The sequence below is a fragment of the Thunnus albacares genome, chromosome 2 (genome assembly GCF_914725855.1).
Source record: "Thunnus albacares chromosome 2, fThuAlb1.1, whole genome shotgun sequence".
In the NCBI taxonomy this organism is placed as follows: Eukaryota; Metazoa; Chordata; class Actinopteri; order Scombriformes; family Scombridae; genus Thunnus; species Thunnus albacares.
In genome coordinates, this window is record NC_058107.1 from 27,610,681 (window position 1) to 27,628,784 (window position 18,104).

Below are 18,104 nucleotides of genomic sequence, written 5' to 3' on the forward strand. Positions count from 1 at the left end.
TAATATTTGACCGTATTTAATTTAACCTTTAAAATTCATAAGAAGAGTAGCTATATACCCAGAAAAGATCACTCATCTTTAGACTTGAATTATTATAATGTGGCCAGGCTGTAGGCCTAAATAAAATGTAATATGTAATAATGATTTTATACGATTAACTCACCACTTAGACATGAAGTGAGCTGAATATGTTTTTAATTATTACCTGGTTTCACCATAATGATTGACCCAAAGACTCGTCATTGAGGATCATATTAGGATTTTTAAATTATTTTTTTGGCAAAAGCAGTCCTACCCTGTGTGGCTTTACATAAGAGCAAAGGGAAAACTCATGCAGGGGTGAGGCTGGGCTGTGTTGGTTAAATTTAGGCATGAGGAGTGAGATTTGTTAGGGTTAGGGTACGAGTATGAGGGTAAGTCAATCAGAAGCAGGGTGGCGCTGTTCATGACTTGGACGTCCTAGGAAAAAAAATATCGCTAGCAGTACAGGTCGCTGTGGACAGCTCCTGGTGCTGACAATTATGCCTTATAAACCCACCCGACGAACAACAGATAAAAATTCTTCAAAATTACATGTCTTATTTGAAACACAGCTATTATTTTACCACAAGAGACTCACAAACACAAAAGATGAGAGAGATTCAATTGGTATTCTACAATTTTGTTGCACACTGGCAAATTACATACACATATTTACTTGTCCATTCTTCTCTGTCTTTATGTCGTTATGTCACTGTGTTTAATCATGTCTCAGTGCGGGTCAAAAGTTACATGCATTTTAAAATCTCACAAAAAATATCAAAAGAACAATTTAATATGCTGCGTCCTTGTTGCACAGCACCCTCTGGTGGAGCTTTAGGGTAAAATATACTTATGCTATATATTCTCAAAACTGTGTATCAATCAAGTTCAATCAGCTTGCATATATTGACCTAAAGTAGCTAACTGAATGATAATGGGATATTGGTCATGGAAACATAATTACTTTTAGAGCGGCAAGATTAGTAAATTAATCGATTGACAGACAAATAATCATCAACTATTTTGATTAATCGTTTTGAGTCATTTTAAATGAAAAAATACAAACATTTTCTGGGTTCTTTAGTCTTCTGTGATAGTGAACTGAATATCTTTGGGTTGTGGACTGTTGGTCGGGACAAAACAAGACATTACAATTGCACCTTGGGCTTTGGGAACCTGTGATTTACATTTATCACCAAACGATTAATCAGTTAATAGAGAAACTAATTGTCAGATTATGAAAATAACTGTTAGTTGCAGCCCTAATTAGTTTATATTGTTGCAGCATAATGATGTAATGATGATGGGCTGTTTGTAAGGATACAAATTAGTACAGCAGCACAGCAAAAGCAGAATAAAACATAATGTGCAGCATGTGAGAGAAAAAAGTATTTAAAAAATATGAAGATTTGAGGGGAATTTCTTTAAACTGCTTAATAATGACCTTAAAGGCTGAAAAAAAATCTCTGTATGACTTCTGCATGAGGCTTGTGTTAAAAGGAAAAAAAAAAAAAAACATTAGATTGCTCATGACATCCCAAGAGAGGCTGGTGGCTCCACGGCACATTAGGTTTTACGCATAAATAAAGATTTGCATTTAGGAAACCTTTGCGTTTAAACAATGCTCCTCTCCAACATCACAGACACTGTGACTGGAGGAGTGCCTCTCTCTGTGGACTTCGACAGTCCTGAGGATTATTTTATCTTTATTTTCCAGATTTTATTCGCTACTACTACTGTTCTCGTAGCAGGAACGGTAGTCATTGGCATCTTGGCCACCAGAGCGCTCCGCCTTCAGAATAGGTTTATTTTCATGCTGAACACGAGTATTTGTGACACGCTGGTTGGGTTTTCAGTGTATTATCTTGGTCTGTTTGATGTTCAGGAGGGATACCCGTCTAGAAATGGAACTTATAATGTTTTACCTTCTCTTCTAGGGGTCAATATATTGACGTTTTTGTTTGCACAGTTTGATCGATATTTGGCTGTGTGTCACCCATTCATCTACAACCGCTTCATCACACGGCATGTTGTAATAGGCATTAACATTTACTGTTGGGTTTATAACTTTGCTCACTTGCTCGCCAGGAATTTGTTGCCACTTTCCAAAGCGATACAGCTGTACGTGTTCAGCATTGTCTTCTTTCAACTAATCATACTAACCAAAGTGGTCATGACTATCAAACTGTATGTTGTTGCCAGATTCCAGGTTGAAAAAGACCCTCCCAGCGCAGAGAAAGAAAGCAAGAAGGAATCACTGAGAATCATCATTTTTGTTGTCTTAAGCTTCTTGGTGTTGTGGTGCCCTTCTTTTGTTAATATCATAATCAGATTTGTGGTAGGAGGAGGGCTGACATTTAGGAATGAAGCCACTAATCTTTTCGCTATCATGGCTCGTTTAAACGCTGTGTGCACACCGACGGTGTACCTGTGGGGCAGTCCAGCTCTGAGAGAAGCCATGGTGAAGACAGTGTGGGGCAGAGTGTGCCCGAGATGCAAGAGGAGGTAAAACACTGTGGGGAAACTGCATATTACTACCAAATACACAACGTGATTTTTATCCACTCATGCAGTTAATTGTCTATAATCCATTTACTCAGAGTCGGCTCCTGTCATGGGAAGGACGATACCAAAGAGTCATGGAAATAAGAACCCGCGGACTCCATTCAACACGTCAATGTAATATATGTATATATACATCTGTTTTCTCTCTCTCTCTCTCTCTATCTCTCTCTCTCTCTCTCTCTCTCGGCAATTTACATATCAAATTTGCTGATTGCAATGCAACATCACGTGGATAATTCAGTGCCACTATCCCGATAATGATTCTACAGTCAGTTTTAAATAGACCAGTGCTGTAGACTCGGAGGTGAAAGCCTACCCAGCAGTCCTAATTCTGGAAAAAAAAAAAAAAAACCTATATATAAAACACATGCTGAATAAAGTTGAAGATTAGTCAGTTAATGTAAAAACAGATGCTGGTTAAAATCAATTTTGTAATATTAGGTGTGGAAGGAGGGATGTTGGCATACTGTTCAATGTGGAAATATTTCTTCAACTTGTTGCAACTAAATTTTTACATTAAATAGAAAGAATGGAAAGCTAATTAACATACCCCTAATTTGAAATGTAATTATAAATGTATTACTGATCTGTAATCTAAAAATTCTAAGTTCACAAATATTTTATGTTGATGGAAAAAACGCCACGTTCTTGTACTGTCTGCAGTAAAACATTATTACTGAAAATCCTATTGTTAACTATTGAGATCTGTTATCTGCCTTTTTAATAGAAGATGTAAATTAACTTCGACATGACTGAAGGTAATAGCTTTTACATTATATGGCAATAATATTTAAATAATAGGCTACTTTTATGACCCCATATGCTACATGATACACAAATATGTAAGTAGGCCAACCATTGGTTAGGTATAAAGAAAACATACATAAATACAGGCCCATGTTTTTTTTCATTTTCTGTCTTCTCCAAGTGAGAAGAGCCTAAATAAAATCACTTTTCATATACTTTATTTTTATGCATATGCATGAAATGTTTGTTATATCTGAAAGGACTGCAGAATTAAATGTGTGTGTTGTGGCCTATCAGCTGCACCTAATCCCTTTTACTCCATGGAGAAAAAGATAGACTCAAAGACTGAAGCCCAGATCACCTTGTGTTTTTGCTGCCTCAAGTTGTGTGGTTCAATATCAATATGCTTTGCAGAACACTACTAAATTATTTAAAAAACTGCCCATCCTTTAGCAGGACTTACCATTTTTGGTAGATGGCAAACCAACATGGTTGTTTGTTTATTCAGATTCCCTATTAGCTGATGCATCACCTCAGATGTTCTTTTTGGTATGCACATAAAAATACTACATGAGAATAATAACAAATAACAAACTGAAACTAAAAACTACCACCAACTACAACTTCTTAAAATTACATGATGACAACAAGACTATAAGTAGTGCACTGTCGCCATGCTCATTTACTCCCCTGTCTTTTCACATTGTGTCAATGATATTATCCAAACTGCTCATTTGTCTGGATCAGGAGTTTAAAAATCAGAGTAGATATTAAAAATACAAAGTAAAAAAATGGCTACTACTACAGCACTCTGGGTGATTAGGCTTCAGGCATAAAACCTATGTGTGTGTGTGTGTGTGTGTGTGCGTGCTCTTTGCAGATGTACAAATGTGTACCGCAGAAAGGCAATCAATTATAGTCTTTTATACAAAAAATATCTTTTTATATTAATTTACCATAAGAGAAACAGTTTATTTCATTTCTTGTCCGTTGAAGTTCATGCAGATGAGCAGAAGTGTATTCATATTGTACAGTTTCCTGTGTGAAGTATACTATATGCAGTCATGACCGAGTTTATTTCCTTTCTTTGCCACTGTGGCCTAATGTGACAGCTTGTACTATAAGACAAAACGAACAAATGGTGCGCTTCAATCTGTATGCGTATGTATTGTATTTTCCAGTTTCAGAACTCAGTAGCAACCGACAGATCATCTTCACACAACTCCACAGAGACTACACTACTTGAAGACAGGCTGATAATAACTAAAACACTGATAATTCAGTCGACCTCAACTGAACAATGAGATTCTACGAACATTGTTTCTGCTGAGTTCATTCTCTCTAGCAAAGAGTCCATTTGAACACTAAAAGGTTTGGTCCACATGCCTCTGGCTGGGTGTGTGAGGGTGCTCTATGTGTACGTACAGTATGATCATGTTGATAAGTCACCATTAGTGGGTGTTTAATTTGTTTAACCACAACCAAAGAATTTCCCTGTGAGGCTGTGAGTTTATTCATCGCTGTCAGAATAAACACTGATGTGAGGAAGTGGAGGAAGTTGTGGGTGTGCATCATTTCTACCACAGTGTCCATGGGGGCTGCTTGAGTGGGAAGGAGGCCAAAGAGGAAACATTAACAGGAATGGAAATGACAGCCCACGGCAGTGCTTGTCTTTGAAGAGATCGTTTGATCATCATCCTAGAATACGTGGGACAAAAAAACATGTGTCATGTCCCAAAATTTATGTCACGTCTCGTACAAAACAAAACAGGTCTCTATGTGTTTATCTTTTTTGTGTGTTACTGCGTCACTCTTACCCGTCACGTCCCAGCAGGAATAAAGCAGGTATGCTTGGTTTAGCAGTGCTTCCATCAGTGATCATATCAAGGTACTGACTGTCATTATCCACCGCATTATCAGCAATCAGAACAGCTTTGCCTCCTGCTTCCTCCACATGTCGGGCCTTTTGTACAAAGGAACAACCTCTGGAACACAAAAAATACATATAAAGTGAGACACAAACTCAAAATTTGCAAGCAAATACATTCTGTCACTGTCCCAATGATCGATTCATTCTAAGTCTCATTTGATGTGGCCAGTCAGTAAAATAAAAGTGTCAAAGTCTCCCACACAGGTGGAAGTGGAATTGTTTCTAATGCAAATTAATAATTATTAATGCACTTTTACACACAAATCAAGATAAGTATGACACCGGATACTGAGCACTTAGTCGGACCAGACCATTGTCGGTCATGGGTAAATACCTGGTGGTTGCTGTTCACACGAGAACACAGGTCTGCAACTGTAGTTTTTATACTTCATACTTCATTTAACAAGATTAGGTTTATTACATTTTACCATCATGATTAGTGGTGGTTGCAGTTCTGTTTTTACACTGAAGATTAAACATGGCACATGGTGCAGATGGAGAATCTTAAAGATTCACTCCAGACATGTATTAAGACATACAAAAATACTCTGCTTGGAACAATAATGTGTGTCTGATATGTTTTTTCCACAAAAAAGTTCAAATTACCACATTAAAATCCTTAAAATGACATCAAGTGTCAAACTCTGCACATACATCATCCTGCACAGTGAAGGTAAAAAAATTCAACTGTAGGAACAAGAAGAAAAACATATTTTTGAGTGGAAGGGGACTTAAAGGATTTTATCTGTCTTAATTATGAATGCAATTCTGTTCTCTGCAATTGGAACAGTCACACATTCAAGGACACTTAAGTTTATGACATTGTCTTGTCATTTCTTAAAGCTTAATCTCAGGCCACAGCTTCACAGCTTCTTTGTGTGCACATCCTCTGTGCATTGCAGGTATAGGTGTATAATAGGGATGTCATGATTTTGATTCTAAATCGAAAATCGATCAAAAGGAGCATTTGACTTCAACCTTTGAAATCAAAAATAGGATTGGAGATTCTGCCTGTGTTTTTTTTTTCTTTCCACCCCCATCTACTTGTGTGCATTCAGTACGTGTCTGAAGGGGGAAAGAACAACATTTCAAAGATGTCACAGCATTACATTTTAGTTCAGTTGAATTACTTTTTGAGACACCGAGGCCGCTGCTGGAGTCGGAGATGATGGAGAAACAACAGAACTAGAAAATCCTCCTACTTCCCCGAAGTCACCAGTGTGGCAACATTTTGCCTTCCCCGTGATTTGCATAAACAATGAGCGCATCATTTACAGGAAAACTACAGTTTGTAGGCTATGCTACACACTTCAAAAAAGTTGCAAATATATTGACAGATTTGAACTTCCCAGATCAATAACTCATAAGCGAAACATTGTTAAAACTCAAATGACTCCTCTTTCCTACCATAGTAAGGTAGACAACGAGCCGTCCCCCAAGATGGACTAATAACATTGGTCTCTATGTACAGCCGGCTGTGAGATGAGTGTGCAGCACTGTCTAAAAAGTGCAACACTTAGTTAGGGATGGGAATTTATAAGATTTTATTGATACCAATGCCATTATCGATTTTGCTTATCGGTTATATTCTTTATTGATTCCTGATCAATTTTTAGTGTGGAAAAAAGCAGGTTTCCGGTGTCAACGCAACTGTTTTATTATCTCCACTGTTTGAATATATGAAACATAACTGTAAGATAAGATAAATGGTATTTCCTTCACCTCAGAGTTGGTTTAAGTTGTTTAATGCTGCAGTGTGTGTTGGTCAGTTGGTCTCATTAGTTACTGCTGATTGCTGCTTTGCTAACGTTAGACTGGGTGACGGCATAGAAAGTTCACAACTTCCCATTTGTCTCCCAAAGTTAATTTGTGGAAACATGTTTGCAATCGCTGCCTTTTAGAAGATGAATTACGAGAAAGCTGAAGATAACTTTTGCGTGTGCACTGTAGGCAGTCCGGAGACTGCGCTTCCCTTGCATAGTTCTGCATTTTTCGTTCCGTCAACATGACATGCCTAGGCATCGATAAAAGGAATTGATAAGCTCGGCGGCATACGATTCAGATGGATCCGACAATCTGGAACCGGTTCTCGATTCCCATCCCTACTCTTGGTTAGAAACTCAAGCTGTTGTTGTAAAGTACCCTTCTGCCATCTAGTGGCTCTTCTTTTTGTTTTTGTGTTAAACAGTTTGTTCTCATTTGACTAGTGAAACAAGTTAGCGTTATTATATTTTAAACAAATTATTTAAAATTTGACCATAGTATGGTACAAAAATATGGCAGGTGTATCGCACTTGATACCATGTAACCTATCTTGTTAAAGAAGAATTTGAAAATGTAAATGACAGTTGTCAGGGCATAAAACCAATGATCTTTTGATCTTTACAAATCAAGATTCGATAGTCTTACAATGGCATAGCCGCCAGTGCTGAAAAAAAAAAAAGTTCAAATCAAATCAAATCGTGACCTTAAAATCGAGAGTCATATCAAATCATGGATTTGGAGAATCGTGACACCCCTACAGTACATAGGTGCTAAGACACATGTGCATACCCCCTCTCCACCAGAATGACTTGTCCCTGGATGATTTCTCTGTCCTTCAGGTCTGAGCAGCCATCTGCTGGGTCCGCTGGCACCAGGAAAATCTCATCATACGATGATGTCTGGGCACAGAAGGAGAGAAGACCGATGTGATTAGATGGTCAGCGTGCATGTCTGTCTTTAAGGCTTGTGAATCCTTCTAGGCAACAAATGAAATCCAAACGAGGGAAGGGTACTCACAAAGTCTCCTCCAAAGTCTTTAGCAGGCGCTGCACTGAAGATGTACCCTATCTCCTCTGGACTGATGACCCGGAAATACAGCAATTCATTAACCCCAAGACCTGGAGCAGTCATACAAAACAGAAACATCGACCAGTTTATCTCACCACAGATATGAGTAACAGCACTTCCAGTAGGAGGTGACAACCGGATTAACCACAGGACTTTGAAGAGGAAATTCATAAGAACTATGATACAGCATCTCTATATTTGATTACTCAAATGACGAATCGTGTCAGCTATGACAAAAGCCTTAGTATACGTATAACTCCTTCACATAACCGACCTTTAACGTAGCTAAATTTGCTGCGAACTCGCAGATGAATGCTGCCTCCTCAGACTCACCTGACATGCGACTGAACTGCATGAAAACACTCCAGAGGTATAAAACTAAAGCTGTTGACAGAACAACCTTTGCCATATTCAAGACATTTGTAGAGCTCCTTACATAGGACGAGGCCTCAGTATGGCTTTATATTTGACAGCGATCTTTTGTCCATATGTAGCTGTAAACAACTCAGCACCGTGTTAGCAGCCACTTCCGCGCTTGTTTTCACACGCATGCGCATTTAGCATGGCCGGTGCTACGGAATCCCGGAGCAAATATGAGCTGTTGGGCCCCATTTACCCCATTTACCCCCATAATTTACCCTACGATTTACCCCATGACTTACCCTATGACTAACCCCATGATTTCCATGATTTGCCCCATGATTTACGTTTCCACAACGTTTTTTTTTTTTTTGTATTTTATTAACAGCACAGTGATATTGCAAGGCAAACAACAGTACAGGAAGTATTGGAGGAAAAATGAATAAAATACATTGATCACAAAAACACAAGAAGAAATAAAATTGTACAACATATACACATTTATCTGGTCCTTATTTTAGCAGTGTTACAAAAGAAAGCACACATACATAAATCATAAGAAATTAAATCAAACAAAAATAAATAAATGAATGAATAAGTATAACTTTTTTAAAAAAGTGAATAAGAAATATTGCAAACCAACTTAAACCATCTGGCAATGTTGTCCACAATGTTTCTCAAGAGCTGAGATGTCTTTAAAGCTTTTTTGTTTTGTTTTGTTTTGTTTTTAGATACTCTACAGACAGAATCATTGAATGTCTTGAAGTTCAGCATAAAACACGTTTTTGTTTGGAAGAAACTGAGGTTATTTGACTTTGTGAATATGTTTGCCCAAAAGACAGCAATTTTATCGAGTTTTCAACTTCACTGTTTTAAGACGCTACATTCAAAAATAAGACCTGTAATATGGACCCAGAACTTATGAGTCTCTCAAATTAATAAGGAAATTTGAGTCCAAAAGTTACTTGGATGAGTATAGACACAAAATAAACGAGAAAAGGGCTCACCCTCCCTTTTTCAGAAGGAACATAAAGGGGAAGCATCAGGTCTAAAATTGTGAATGAATTCATAGCAGGGATAGTATCTGTGTAAAATTTTAATATGAATTTCTTTAACTTTATTGGACAAAAATCTGTTAAATTCAGTCCAACCATTCCTGGTAATGTTAGGAAACCTGTTTCTACAACTACCACAACTGTCAACTGTACAATCTGCTCTCTGAGTTTAGTTGCAACTTTGTGCTATAAAATAGTTAATTAGTATGCTGCAGAGCTGATGAGCAGTCTTGCAAATATTCTGTATTTTGGGCTGGATATGCTATAAAAGACCACTTTTTGTCGATACTATTTGTCTATAATAAAAAATTGAATTAACTTATTTTCCAAAATATCAAACTATTCCTTTGAAGATGACTTTGTTCTTTTCCAGTGCCCCAGTAAGCCATGACAGTGTGACACTGAGCCATCATGCATGCACAGTAACAGAATTTTTAAACTGTTCATTATAATATTTGCACCCATGCTTTTCCCACTGTGACATGTCAAAATGTCAGTTTTGGAACTATGCATTTAATTACAAAACTGTAATACAGAAGGTCTTCAATCTTGTCAAAGGGATCCTAGCATCAAGACAGGGTGTCAAGATTGGGTAATAAGCATTGCGAGGCCCACCTTAAGACCCTTATCATCAGTTGATTCTGTGCTTTGCTACATATTTTTCCCAAATAAATTTCCAATTAAATTTTGTACAAACCAGTTGACAGACAGTAAGCCAGGAGCTTTTGCCCAAATTGCTTGTTTGGTAATCCAGCCTTGACATGTTGGACATGCAGGTACTTGCTTTTTGTGAAAAAAATCAAGACATCAAAGTGACTTGCTATGTATCCACAGGTGCCTTAAGTTGTCATGTAATGTAATGTGGGTTTAATCCTTACGTGTAATATTCAAAGAGACATCCATTAAGTAATACGAAGAAGAAGAAGAGTAAACAACTACCATGAATACAACCTTCATACAATTAATCAATGCATGAGAATAGTAATGAAAATACAACAGTTTTAACAAAAACCTTTAACCTTCATGAAGGTAGGATTTATTGCATGGCTTTTGCATTAGACCATATTTGTTTTGAGATGTACCTGAAAAATTTACACTGAGTGTTAGTCACAAAAAAACACAAGTAATGGACTTTTGAGTTGTGTGGAAATGAGATGAAATCATGCTTTCTTCCAATTAGAGGTTTAGAAATCCAGCTGAAAATCCTTACCATCCACAATGTCCAATCTTTGTTCAAGCACAGGCCGAATGCAATCAAAGGTACAATTTAATTACTTAATATACATACATCAAAATATTTTTTTCACTAATTCCAAATAAGAGGTGGTTGTACTTGGTATACTCTCACAATCCTCAATCAATAGTTGCAATGCATGTTTTCATTGAACATCTTCTTTCAAAGATTTCCAACTCCATTTGGATCCTTTCTTCCTTTTTTCTTCCTTGTCTTGCAGCGGTCCAAGTATCCAGATGGCAACTCTGGACAGCAGTATTTTCTTGTGTTTTTGCATTTGCAACGCTTCTTTTTCCCTGTTTTCACCTGCAACGAGTTAATGACAGATTAGGGTCTAAAATCATGACAAGAAATAAGAATTAGCAATTCTTTAAGTCTTATAACATTTAATATGTAAAATTCATTTGCGTTTGAAAGTTCTGACCATGAATATCAAGAATGACTCCGATCACAGTACTTTCAAGTTACTGTTTAGGCATTTTCAGTACCATGAAATATTATGTTTCTTTCACACTGCAGAATGTTACTTTACTTTACTCTAAATAACAGAGACTGAAATAAGTAAACTCTGCTCTGGTCAATTTGAGGTCAGGCTATCAGCGAAATATGTTTTTTCCCTGTTGATGAGCTGTCAGCAAATATGTTGACACATTTTGATGTTTGGGAGTGATCTAACCAAATGTCACATTTTATGTTTGACTTTTGACATGTCCACCAGCTTCAGTGAGTAATAGATTGCAAAATATATCTGCTAATGTGACAATTTTATAAATTGAGAGAGAAAGATTGCAATGAATGTATCATTTGTAACAAATCTGGCTGATAAGGTACAACAGCATTTTTCTGTTTGCTAGGTATAGTTGGTGTCTGACATGGTCTGTGTTGTTGGAACAAGCTTATCACTGATAAATAATTATCTTAAAATGTGAAAACTGAAAAGATTAGCATTACTATCGCTGACAAATATTGAGAAAGAGTCTCATTTTTAGCCTTACTGCCTCAGTGTAAAATCTCTCAGTTTTTAAAACATGTATTATTAAACTTGTATTACAAAGACTGTTAAAAGATAGAAGGTTACTACTTAAACTGAAACAGGTGATGATATCAAATGAAATAAATAATATGAATTCATGTGGGTAGACACTGCATTACACGGTACGGGAATTTCTATTTGTTTAGTCATTAAGTGTACACATAACATGAGCAACACATGAGGAAGGAACATTCAGAAGGAAGTGAGTACAAAGCTCTTTTAATAGCCATTTGTTAAGCATAGCACACAAACCACAAAGATACACAGAAACACCAACACACTATTACAGAAATAACGGGCAAAAAACACAATTTATGAAAGTCTGGCTAAAGTGCAGACTGAGGTTGACTCTATTAGTAGAAATGCAAATTATGGTTCTGATTCATGGTAAATGATGTAGCTTTGTGACCAAGACTGGACACCCATTTGATGAACTTAGGTCCTGAGAAACTCCAACTGGCAATTTCAGATTCAGAAAAAGATTTCATATTGAATAACAGAATATTCTGGGCCGCAAATGGAGAAGTAATGTCTAGACTAATGTCTACAGTTTAGAAATTGATGAATAGTGTGCTTTTGTTATCAAGAAAGACATACATATTTTTTTCACGTTTCGCAATAAATCTATAATATTGTTTGCTTAGTTTTTTTGTGGTTTAAATAATAATAAATATATATACAAATAAATAGTTTGAGTGTATCAATCAATAAATACGAATGGTAGTGTCCTGTAATGATCTTCTATTATAGAACAAAACTTTAAACGTTTTACTGAACTTATATTGAGTACTCTGTTATCTCTTGGCCATCGGTGTTCAGCCAGAAACACATAGGATCACAGTGGGTTAAGAGGACATACAAGGACAGTGTAGACATGTAAGAGAGAGGTGAGAGCAGGAGCAGATGGTGGTGAGTTCAAACAATATCAATAGGTTACATTTTTCCAGGGAGTCCACTGGCTCCAGGTTGAGAGCACCAGCGAGTCTCTGGAGCGAACTCTCAGCATGCTGATACTCTTCGGTATCAGAGCAGATAAAGAACGTCCAGTCTGAAGTCAGAGAGGTTGTACAGTAAGAAAACAAACCAAAATGGAAAGGAAGATAGTCATAAAGTGGTCATCAGGCTCTGTTCTATTTCAGAAATCAGTGAACATCTGTACCTTGCCATCATCTTTTAACACGTATTCAATCTCATGCTCCAGACTGAAGAAGCTGTAAGGAGTGGACCAGCTGGATGGGGGATCAATGGTCACATTCAGGTCCTGCTCCACCTCCTGACATCTGACAATCTGGGGACTATCTGGTTGAACTGGGGAGAAGACACAAGAAAATGACATAAAATAAATTTTAAAAATGGGTCAAGAATATGTAAATTAAAGGCATATTCTACACACATCTGCATGCTAACTGCACAAATATTTTGCTGAAATGATCCCATTTATTTACAGAAAAGCATCACTGATGTGTAGTGGCATGACTTCCAACATTTGCTTTCTCTTTGTACCCACATTTTGATGTTACATTGATAGGTTTGTTAAAGTGTTTTGGGAGTAATTATTACCTAACATTTCATCTTACATATATTTTTACATAGTTATAGTTTCAAATAATATGTAGAATGTGCCTTTTTTCCTCTCTAGTAAGTTAACTTCACTCAACAACAATTCACTGGAACCAAACACACACAAATTTTTTGTGTTGAAACATGTGGTTTCATTCAGTTTGAACTTTGTGAACAGCTTAGTTAGTTTGCAAGAAGTGTTCTTTACCTCAAATCTTGATTATCTTCTGTTATCTTCTGAATGTCTTTAGTATAGCTCAGTTTTCACTTATCTTACCAATGTTTCTCAGATAAAATCTCTTGGTCCTCCGGAGGATGACGAAGTTGTCGTTCATGGCCTCAGCAGTCAGTTCAAGCATGTTGCTTTCCTCAGCATAGGGTGAGAGGGAGTGGGAAAGCTCAAACTGGAATCCCCCATCCGGCAGCTGATGACTGCTGCTGACCCAGCGACATGACTTCCCACCCTTATAACTTGAGGAACAAGGGGTAAAACAGACAGAGTGAAATACGTAACCGAGACATGCTTGTTGGTCTATTTTAATACACTATATAGAAATAGTTTCAGCCTTTTTACTGTGATCTGTATTTTTTATTTTTTTTATTTTTATTTTTTTTACCAGTCAGGGCCCAGTCCAAGGCGCACTGCTTTGTATTCTCCGCCAGTCCAGGTACAGCTGAACTTACAGTCATAAGACTTTGCCCGACATGTGAGGAAAGAATCTATAAAGACAAAACAAAAAAATGAGAGAATATTTCCATCTAGGCAATACTACAGAGAGTTTTAAGACACTTGCTTTGTGAATGCGAGGGAGGATATGTCAGGACAAGAGCATCTCACCTAACTCCTCTTCATCCTCAGCCTCCCGCAGCAGATAAGTTAATGATAACATCTCTTCTTTATTCCAGCAGCTGTAGTTTCCAAACATGGGTAAATCTACTTCTGTCAATATCAGATTTTGACCCTCCGTCCGGACACTATCGAAGAACTCCTCCACCAAGACATTGTCAAACTTCCATGTGACATTTCCGCTGAATGCCGTATCACAGGTTAGTGTGACCTCATTTTGATCAACCACCTTTGCTACCACAACTAAAGACAGACAGGTACAAAGACATATATCACACAACAAACATATGTATATCCACATTCACAAAAACACAGATAGTAACATATCAGGAATTAACAAATTTAGAACCATTCAAGATATGGGAAGAATAATATATTAAGAATATGTGGATCATAAATGAGAAGACCTACACTTTTCTGGAATGTAGTTGAGTCCATGTGCTCCTGTAAGGCTGGTGCACAGAAGCCCAAATATCCACACGGACAAAGTCGTCTGAGGGATTGTGTGACAGAGAAAGAGGGTATTATTGAAAATGATCCATTATTCTCACCAAAAAACAGTAATTTTCTCTTCATTTGAAAATGATCTTCAGTAGAGAAACAAAATAAAAATCTGTTCATACACAATTTCAATTATCATCTCAATTAAAACTATAGTAGCAAAGCTGGTAATTTACATCCTATTCTAACATTTACTATGTACTATCAAATGCCACAGTAATTTAGCAGATAATATATATAATAAAAAAAAGTATATATAAGCATCTAATTTCCTGCTCTGACTTATAACTAGTAGATATTTCTTACCATTTTGATGAAATGACACTGAAGCAAAAGTACAAAAAACAGAGAGCAGAAGTTCTGTCGTAGGTGTCCTGATGATTGCATGCTCTCACTGTCATCTAAGCACCATTTTATACTATTGCAAAGAGCAAGCAGCAGCATCATCATTGTCGTCATCAACATCCAGACCATTATGGCACCTTTGCCATATCCAATTTGGGGGTGAGAAAAAAACCGAAAGATATAGCAAACTGATAAGAGCCTGTTTACAGAGGCAACAGGCAGTGCATTTCCTCCATACTGTTTTGCATGTCAAATTTCATAAACAGATAAACCAGGAGTTTCGAATAAGATGGAGATAAGACAAAGTGTTAAGTGTGGGCGTTGAGTGGGGGTTGGGGGGTTGCCCTCAGCCTCTTACATTAGAAACACACACACACACACACACACACACACACACACACACACACACACACACACACACACACACGCACACACACACACACACACACACAAAAGCATAGATACATTTGATCTTCTATTTTTATGAGATCTACACTTTTTTTAAGCAAATCGGATCTCTCCAATCCTAAAGTTAACCCCATCTTAAACCTGAAGCTATTATACTTTGGGGAAGAGAACATATAGAAATGGACAAATAGATTAAAAATAGATTATTAGGCTCCCTACTTTAGTAATCATCAATGTTTGGTGTCTTGTTCTCTTGTATGATATGTATATAGTGAAAAAAGTCTGCCCCTTTATATCCAAACACTTATAATATTTCCATGATCTTATCGAATCCAATACCTATGCCTGACCTGTAACATTAGATTGACCATTTTTCATTTTCTTGGCCAAAATTTGAGCCTGTTTCCCCATCACACCATCACTGTGAGGACATTTGATCCTCCCAAAGTTCAAGAGCATGCACGAATACATGCACGTGTGAACACAAACCTTCACACATGAGAAGAGAGTTCCCATGCATAGGTATTTGGACTTTCCCTGTCCATTAGTCATTGGTAGGGCAAAACAAATTTTTCTGCTAAATGTCAGCTAAGAAAAAGAGTTAGACATTTACAGTAGGTCGCTCTTGCAAATCACACTTTGCTCATGTGCTTATCCTCACACATGATCTCTCTTTCTCTCTCTCATACACACACACACACACACACACACACACACACACACACACACACATACACACACTCATTACATGACTGATACCTGTTGTTTCTGTTCCTGTTCCTGTTCCATGGCATTAAAAGGAACATTTACAAAGCCTGGCTGTTCATGTTGCTGGAGGGCTGCATTATTAAGTGTGATAATTCTTCTGTATATCTAATAGAATCTACCCCCTACAGTTGCATATTGCAACCACACTGCTGTCCTAAAATTCCATTTGATCATTTAAACAGAAATAACTAGTTTCAGCTCTCAGTTCCGTAAAAAAAGCCTGAAAGGATTAACTCACACTTCTGCTTTACAAGAGAATTTAATGTACCAAAATAACCTCTCTCTAAAAGTTCAATTTTGGTCTCATCTATTCACAGAACATTGTTCTAATCACCTTCTGGCTTATCCACATGGTCTTGAGTGAACCGTAAAAGGCAGCAATGTTCTTTTTGGAGAGTAGTGGGTTTCTCCTTGCAACTCCATACTCCATACATGCCATGCACACCATTGATATTCAATGTTCTCCTGATGGTGGACTCATTAACATCGAACTGCAGCCACTGCAAGAGAGACCTTTAGTTTCCTAGACATTACCCTAGGGTCCATTGTGGCCTCCCAGACTATTGCACACCTACTCTTGGTGTGATCTTTGTTGTTCGACCACTCCTGGGGAGGGGAAGAATGGTGTTGAATGTCCTCCAATTGTACACGATCTGCCTGACAGTCAACTGGTGGAGTCCAAACTCTTTAGAAATGGTTTTGTAACCCTTTCCAGCCTGGTGAGTATCAGCAACTCTTCTTCTAAGAAATATCCTTTGTTTGAGCCATGATACACTTCCACAAACCTGTGTAGTGAAGCTCAGAGTTTGACAGTGAAGACCCAGATTTCTCTTCTTTAAATAAGGTAAAGCCTCCCAGACTCACACATGATTGTCATACTATTGATTGAAACAACTAACTGTAATTTCCCCTTCAAATGAATTGATAATCCTAGGGGTTCACATACTTTTGCCATGCAAAAATATGTAACATTGGATCATTTTCCTCATTTCCTCATTTTCCAATAAATAAATGAACAAGTGTAGGTTTTTGTCTCATTTGTTTAACTGATATCTCTTTATCTAGTTTTAGGACTTAAATGGAAATCTGATCACGTTTAAGGTCACATTTATGCAGAAATAGAGCAAATTCACAAACTTTCAAGCAGCACTGTATGTGGTGATGTTAATGCTGGCTATAATGGTATGTACTTAAATATGGATTAGTGGTAAGCATATTAAATACAATGTTTACCACTGATTTTATTAGATATTATGGATGAGTCACAGTGTGACCAAATGAAATTAGTCATATAGTTGTATGTACTGTGGTTTTAGTTCTTTTAAATCTCCCAGTGTTGTATTTTTCTCTGTAAATTCATTATTTTCACATTGCATTTTGAAGGTCATACTTTGTTTTGTGTCAACTTCTGCTTTCCGTTTAATAAGATAAAGAAATGACAAAGCCACAAAGTCCTAGAAGTCTGTAAATTAATTATGAAACCCAAAAACTGGCAAATGTTCCCCCTTTCTAGTTTACACTTGTTCAGTACCATGCCATGTTCTGAAAGCCCTTCAGTCCAGATAACCCAACAATTCATCAAGGCTGCCCAATGAAGGGGCCAACAACAGTTTCAATATCCACCCAACAAAAACATATTTGACCAGTGTCATATATCTCCATGTATGACTTCTTTTGTGCTCCTGACTCAGAAAGCCCCTTGGAATTCTTTCACAAATATGGAACATCATACATAGAGTATATTGCCAGCTGATATCTTCTAATATTCAGCGGCACCAGTATGTGATCTACTACATGCCAGATAGGGTCACCTTGGTGGTTTTTAAGAGCCTTTAATGTAGTACCATTAGAACCTTTGGAAAGTTTTACCCAAAGAATTTTGCTGATGTTTTTATTGG

The 18,104-nt window shown here is 37.2% G+C and overlaps 2 protein-coding genes and 1 pseudogene across 2 annotated transcripts; 1 reads left to right on the plus strand and 2 right to left on the minus strand.

Moving 5' to 3' along the window:
• Positions 1-1,642: 1,642 nt before the first annotated feature.
• Positions 1,643-3,322, plus strand: LOC122969935 (annotated as a pseudogene).
• Positions 3,323-4,284: 962 nt separating this feature from the next.
• LOC122999402 (protease-associated domain-containing protein 1-like) lies at positions 4,285-8,660 on the minus strand. Its single transcript, XM_044376281.1, has 5 exons — positions 8,429-8,660; positions 8,045-8,145; positions 7,817-7,926; positions 5,151-5,318; positions 4,285-5,031 (listed from the first exon to the last, which is right to left on the minus strand). The coding sequence occupies exons 1-5, from the start codon at positions 8,502-8,504 to the stop codon at positions 4,911-4,913; spliced, it is 576 nt and encodes a 191-aa protein (XP_044232216.1). The 5' UTR covers positions 8,505-8,660; the 3' UTR covers positions 4,285-4,910.
• A 3,915-nt stretch (positions 8,661-12,575) lies between these two features.
• On the minus strand, positions 12,576-16,645 carry si:dkey-88e18.2 (interleukin-12 subunit beta). The gene is made up of 7 exons (XM_044335995.1): positions 16,541-16,645; positions 14,596-14,677; positions 14,176-14,427; positions 13,955-14,057; positions 13,615-13,808; positions 12,937-13,085; positions 12,576-12,825 (listed from the first exon to the last, which is right to left on the minus strand). Exons 1-7 carry the CDS (start codon positions 16,643-16,645, stop codon positions 12,703-12,705), a joined length of 1,008 nt encoding a protein of 335 aa, XP_044191930.1. The 3' UTR covers positions 12,576-12,702.
• Positions 16,646-18,104: the final 1,459 nt, after the last annotated feature.

Coding starts and splice junctions, on each gene's coding strand:
- LOC122999402 (XM_044376281.1), bottom strand. CDS start 8,504: ATGGCAAAGGTTGTTCTGTCAACAGCTTTAGTTTTATACCTCTGGAGT. Junction 5,319..7,816: donor GTCATTCTGGTGGAGAGGGG/GTATGCACATGT, acceptor TTTGTGTTCCAG/AGGTTGTTCCTTTGTACAAA. Junction 5,032..5,150: donor TTCCTGCTGGGACGTGACGG/GTAAGAGTGACG, acceptor CACGTATTCTAG/GATGATGATCAAACGATCTC.
- si:dkey-88e18.2 (XM_044335995.1), bottom strand. CDS start 16,645: ATGGCATGTATGGAGTATGGAGTTGCAAGGAGAAACCCACTACTCTCC. Junction 14,678..16,540: donor CCATGTGGATAAGCCAGAAG/GTGATTAGAACA, acceptor ACAATCCCTCAG/ACGACTTTGTCCGTGTGGAT. Junction 14,428..14,595: donor CAACTACATTCCAGAAAAGT/GTAGGTCTTCTC, acceptor GTCTGTCTTTAG/TTGTGGTAGCAAAGGTGGTT.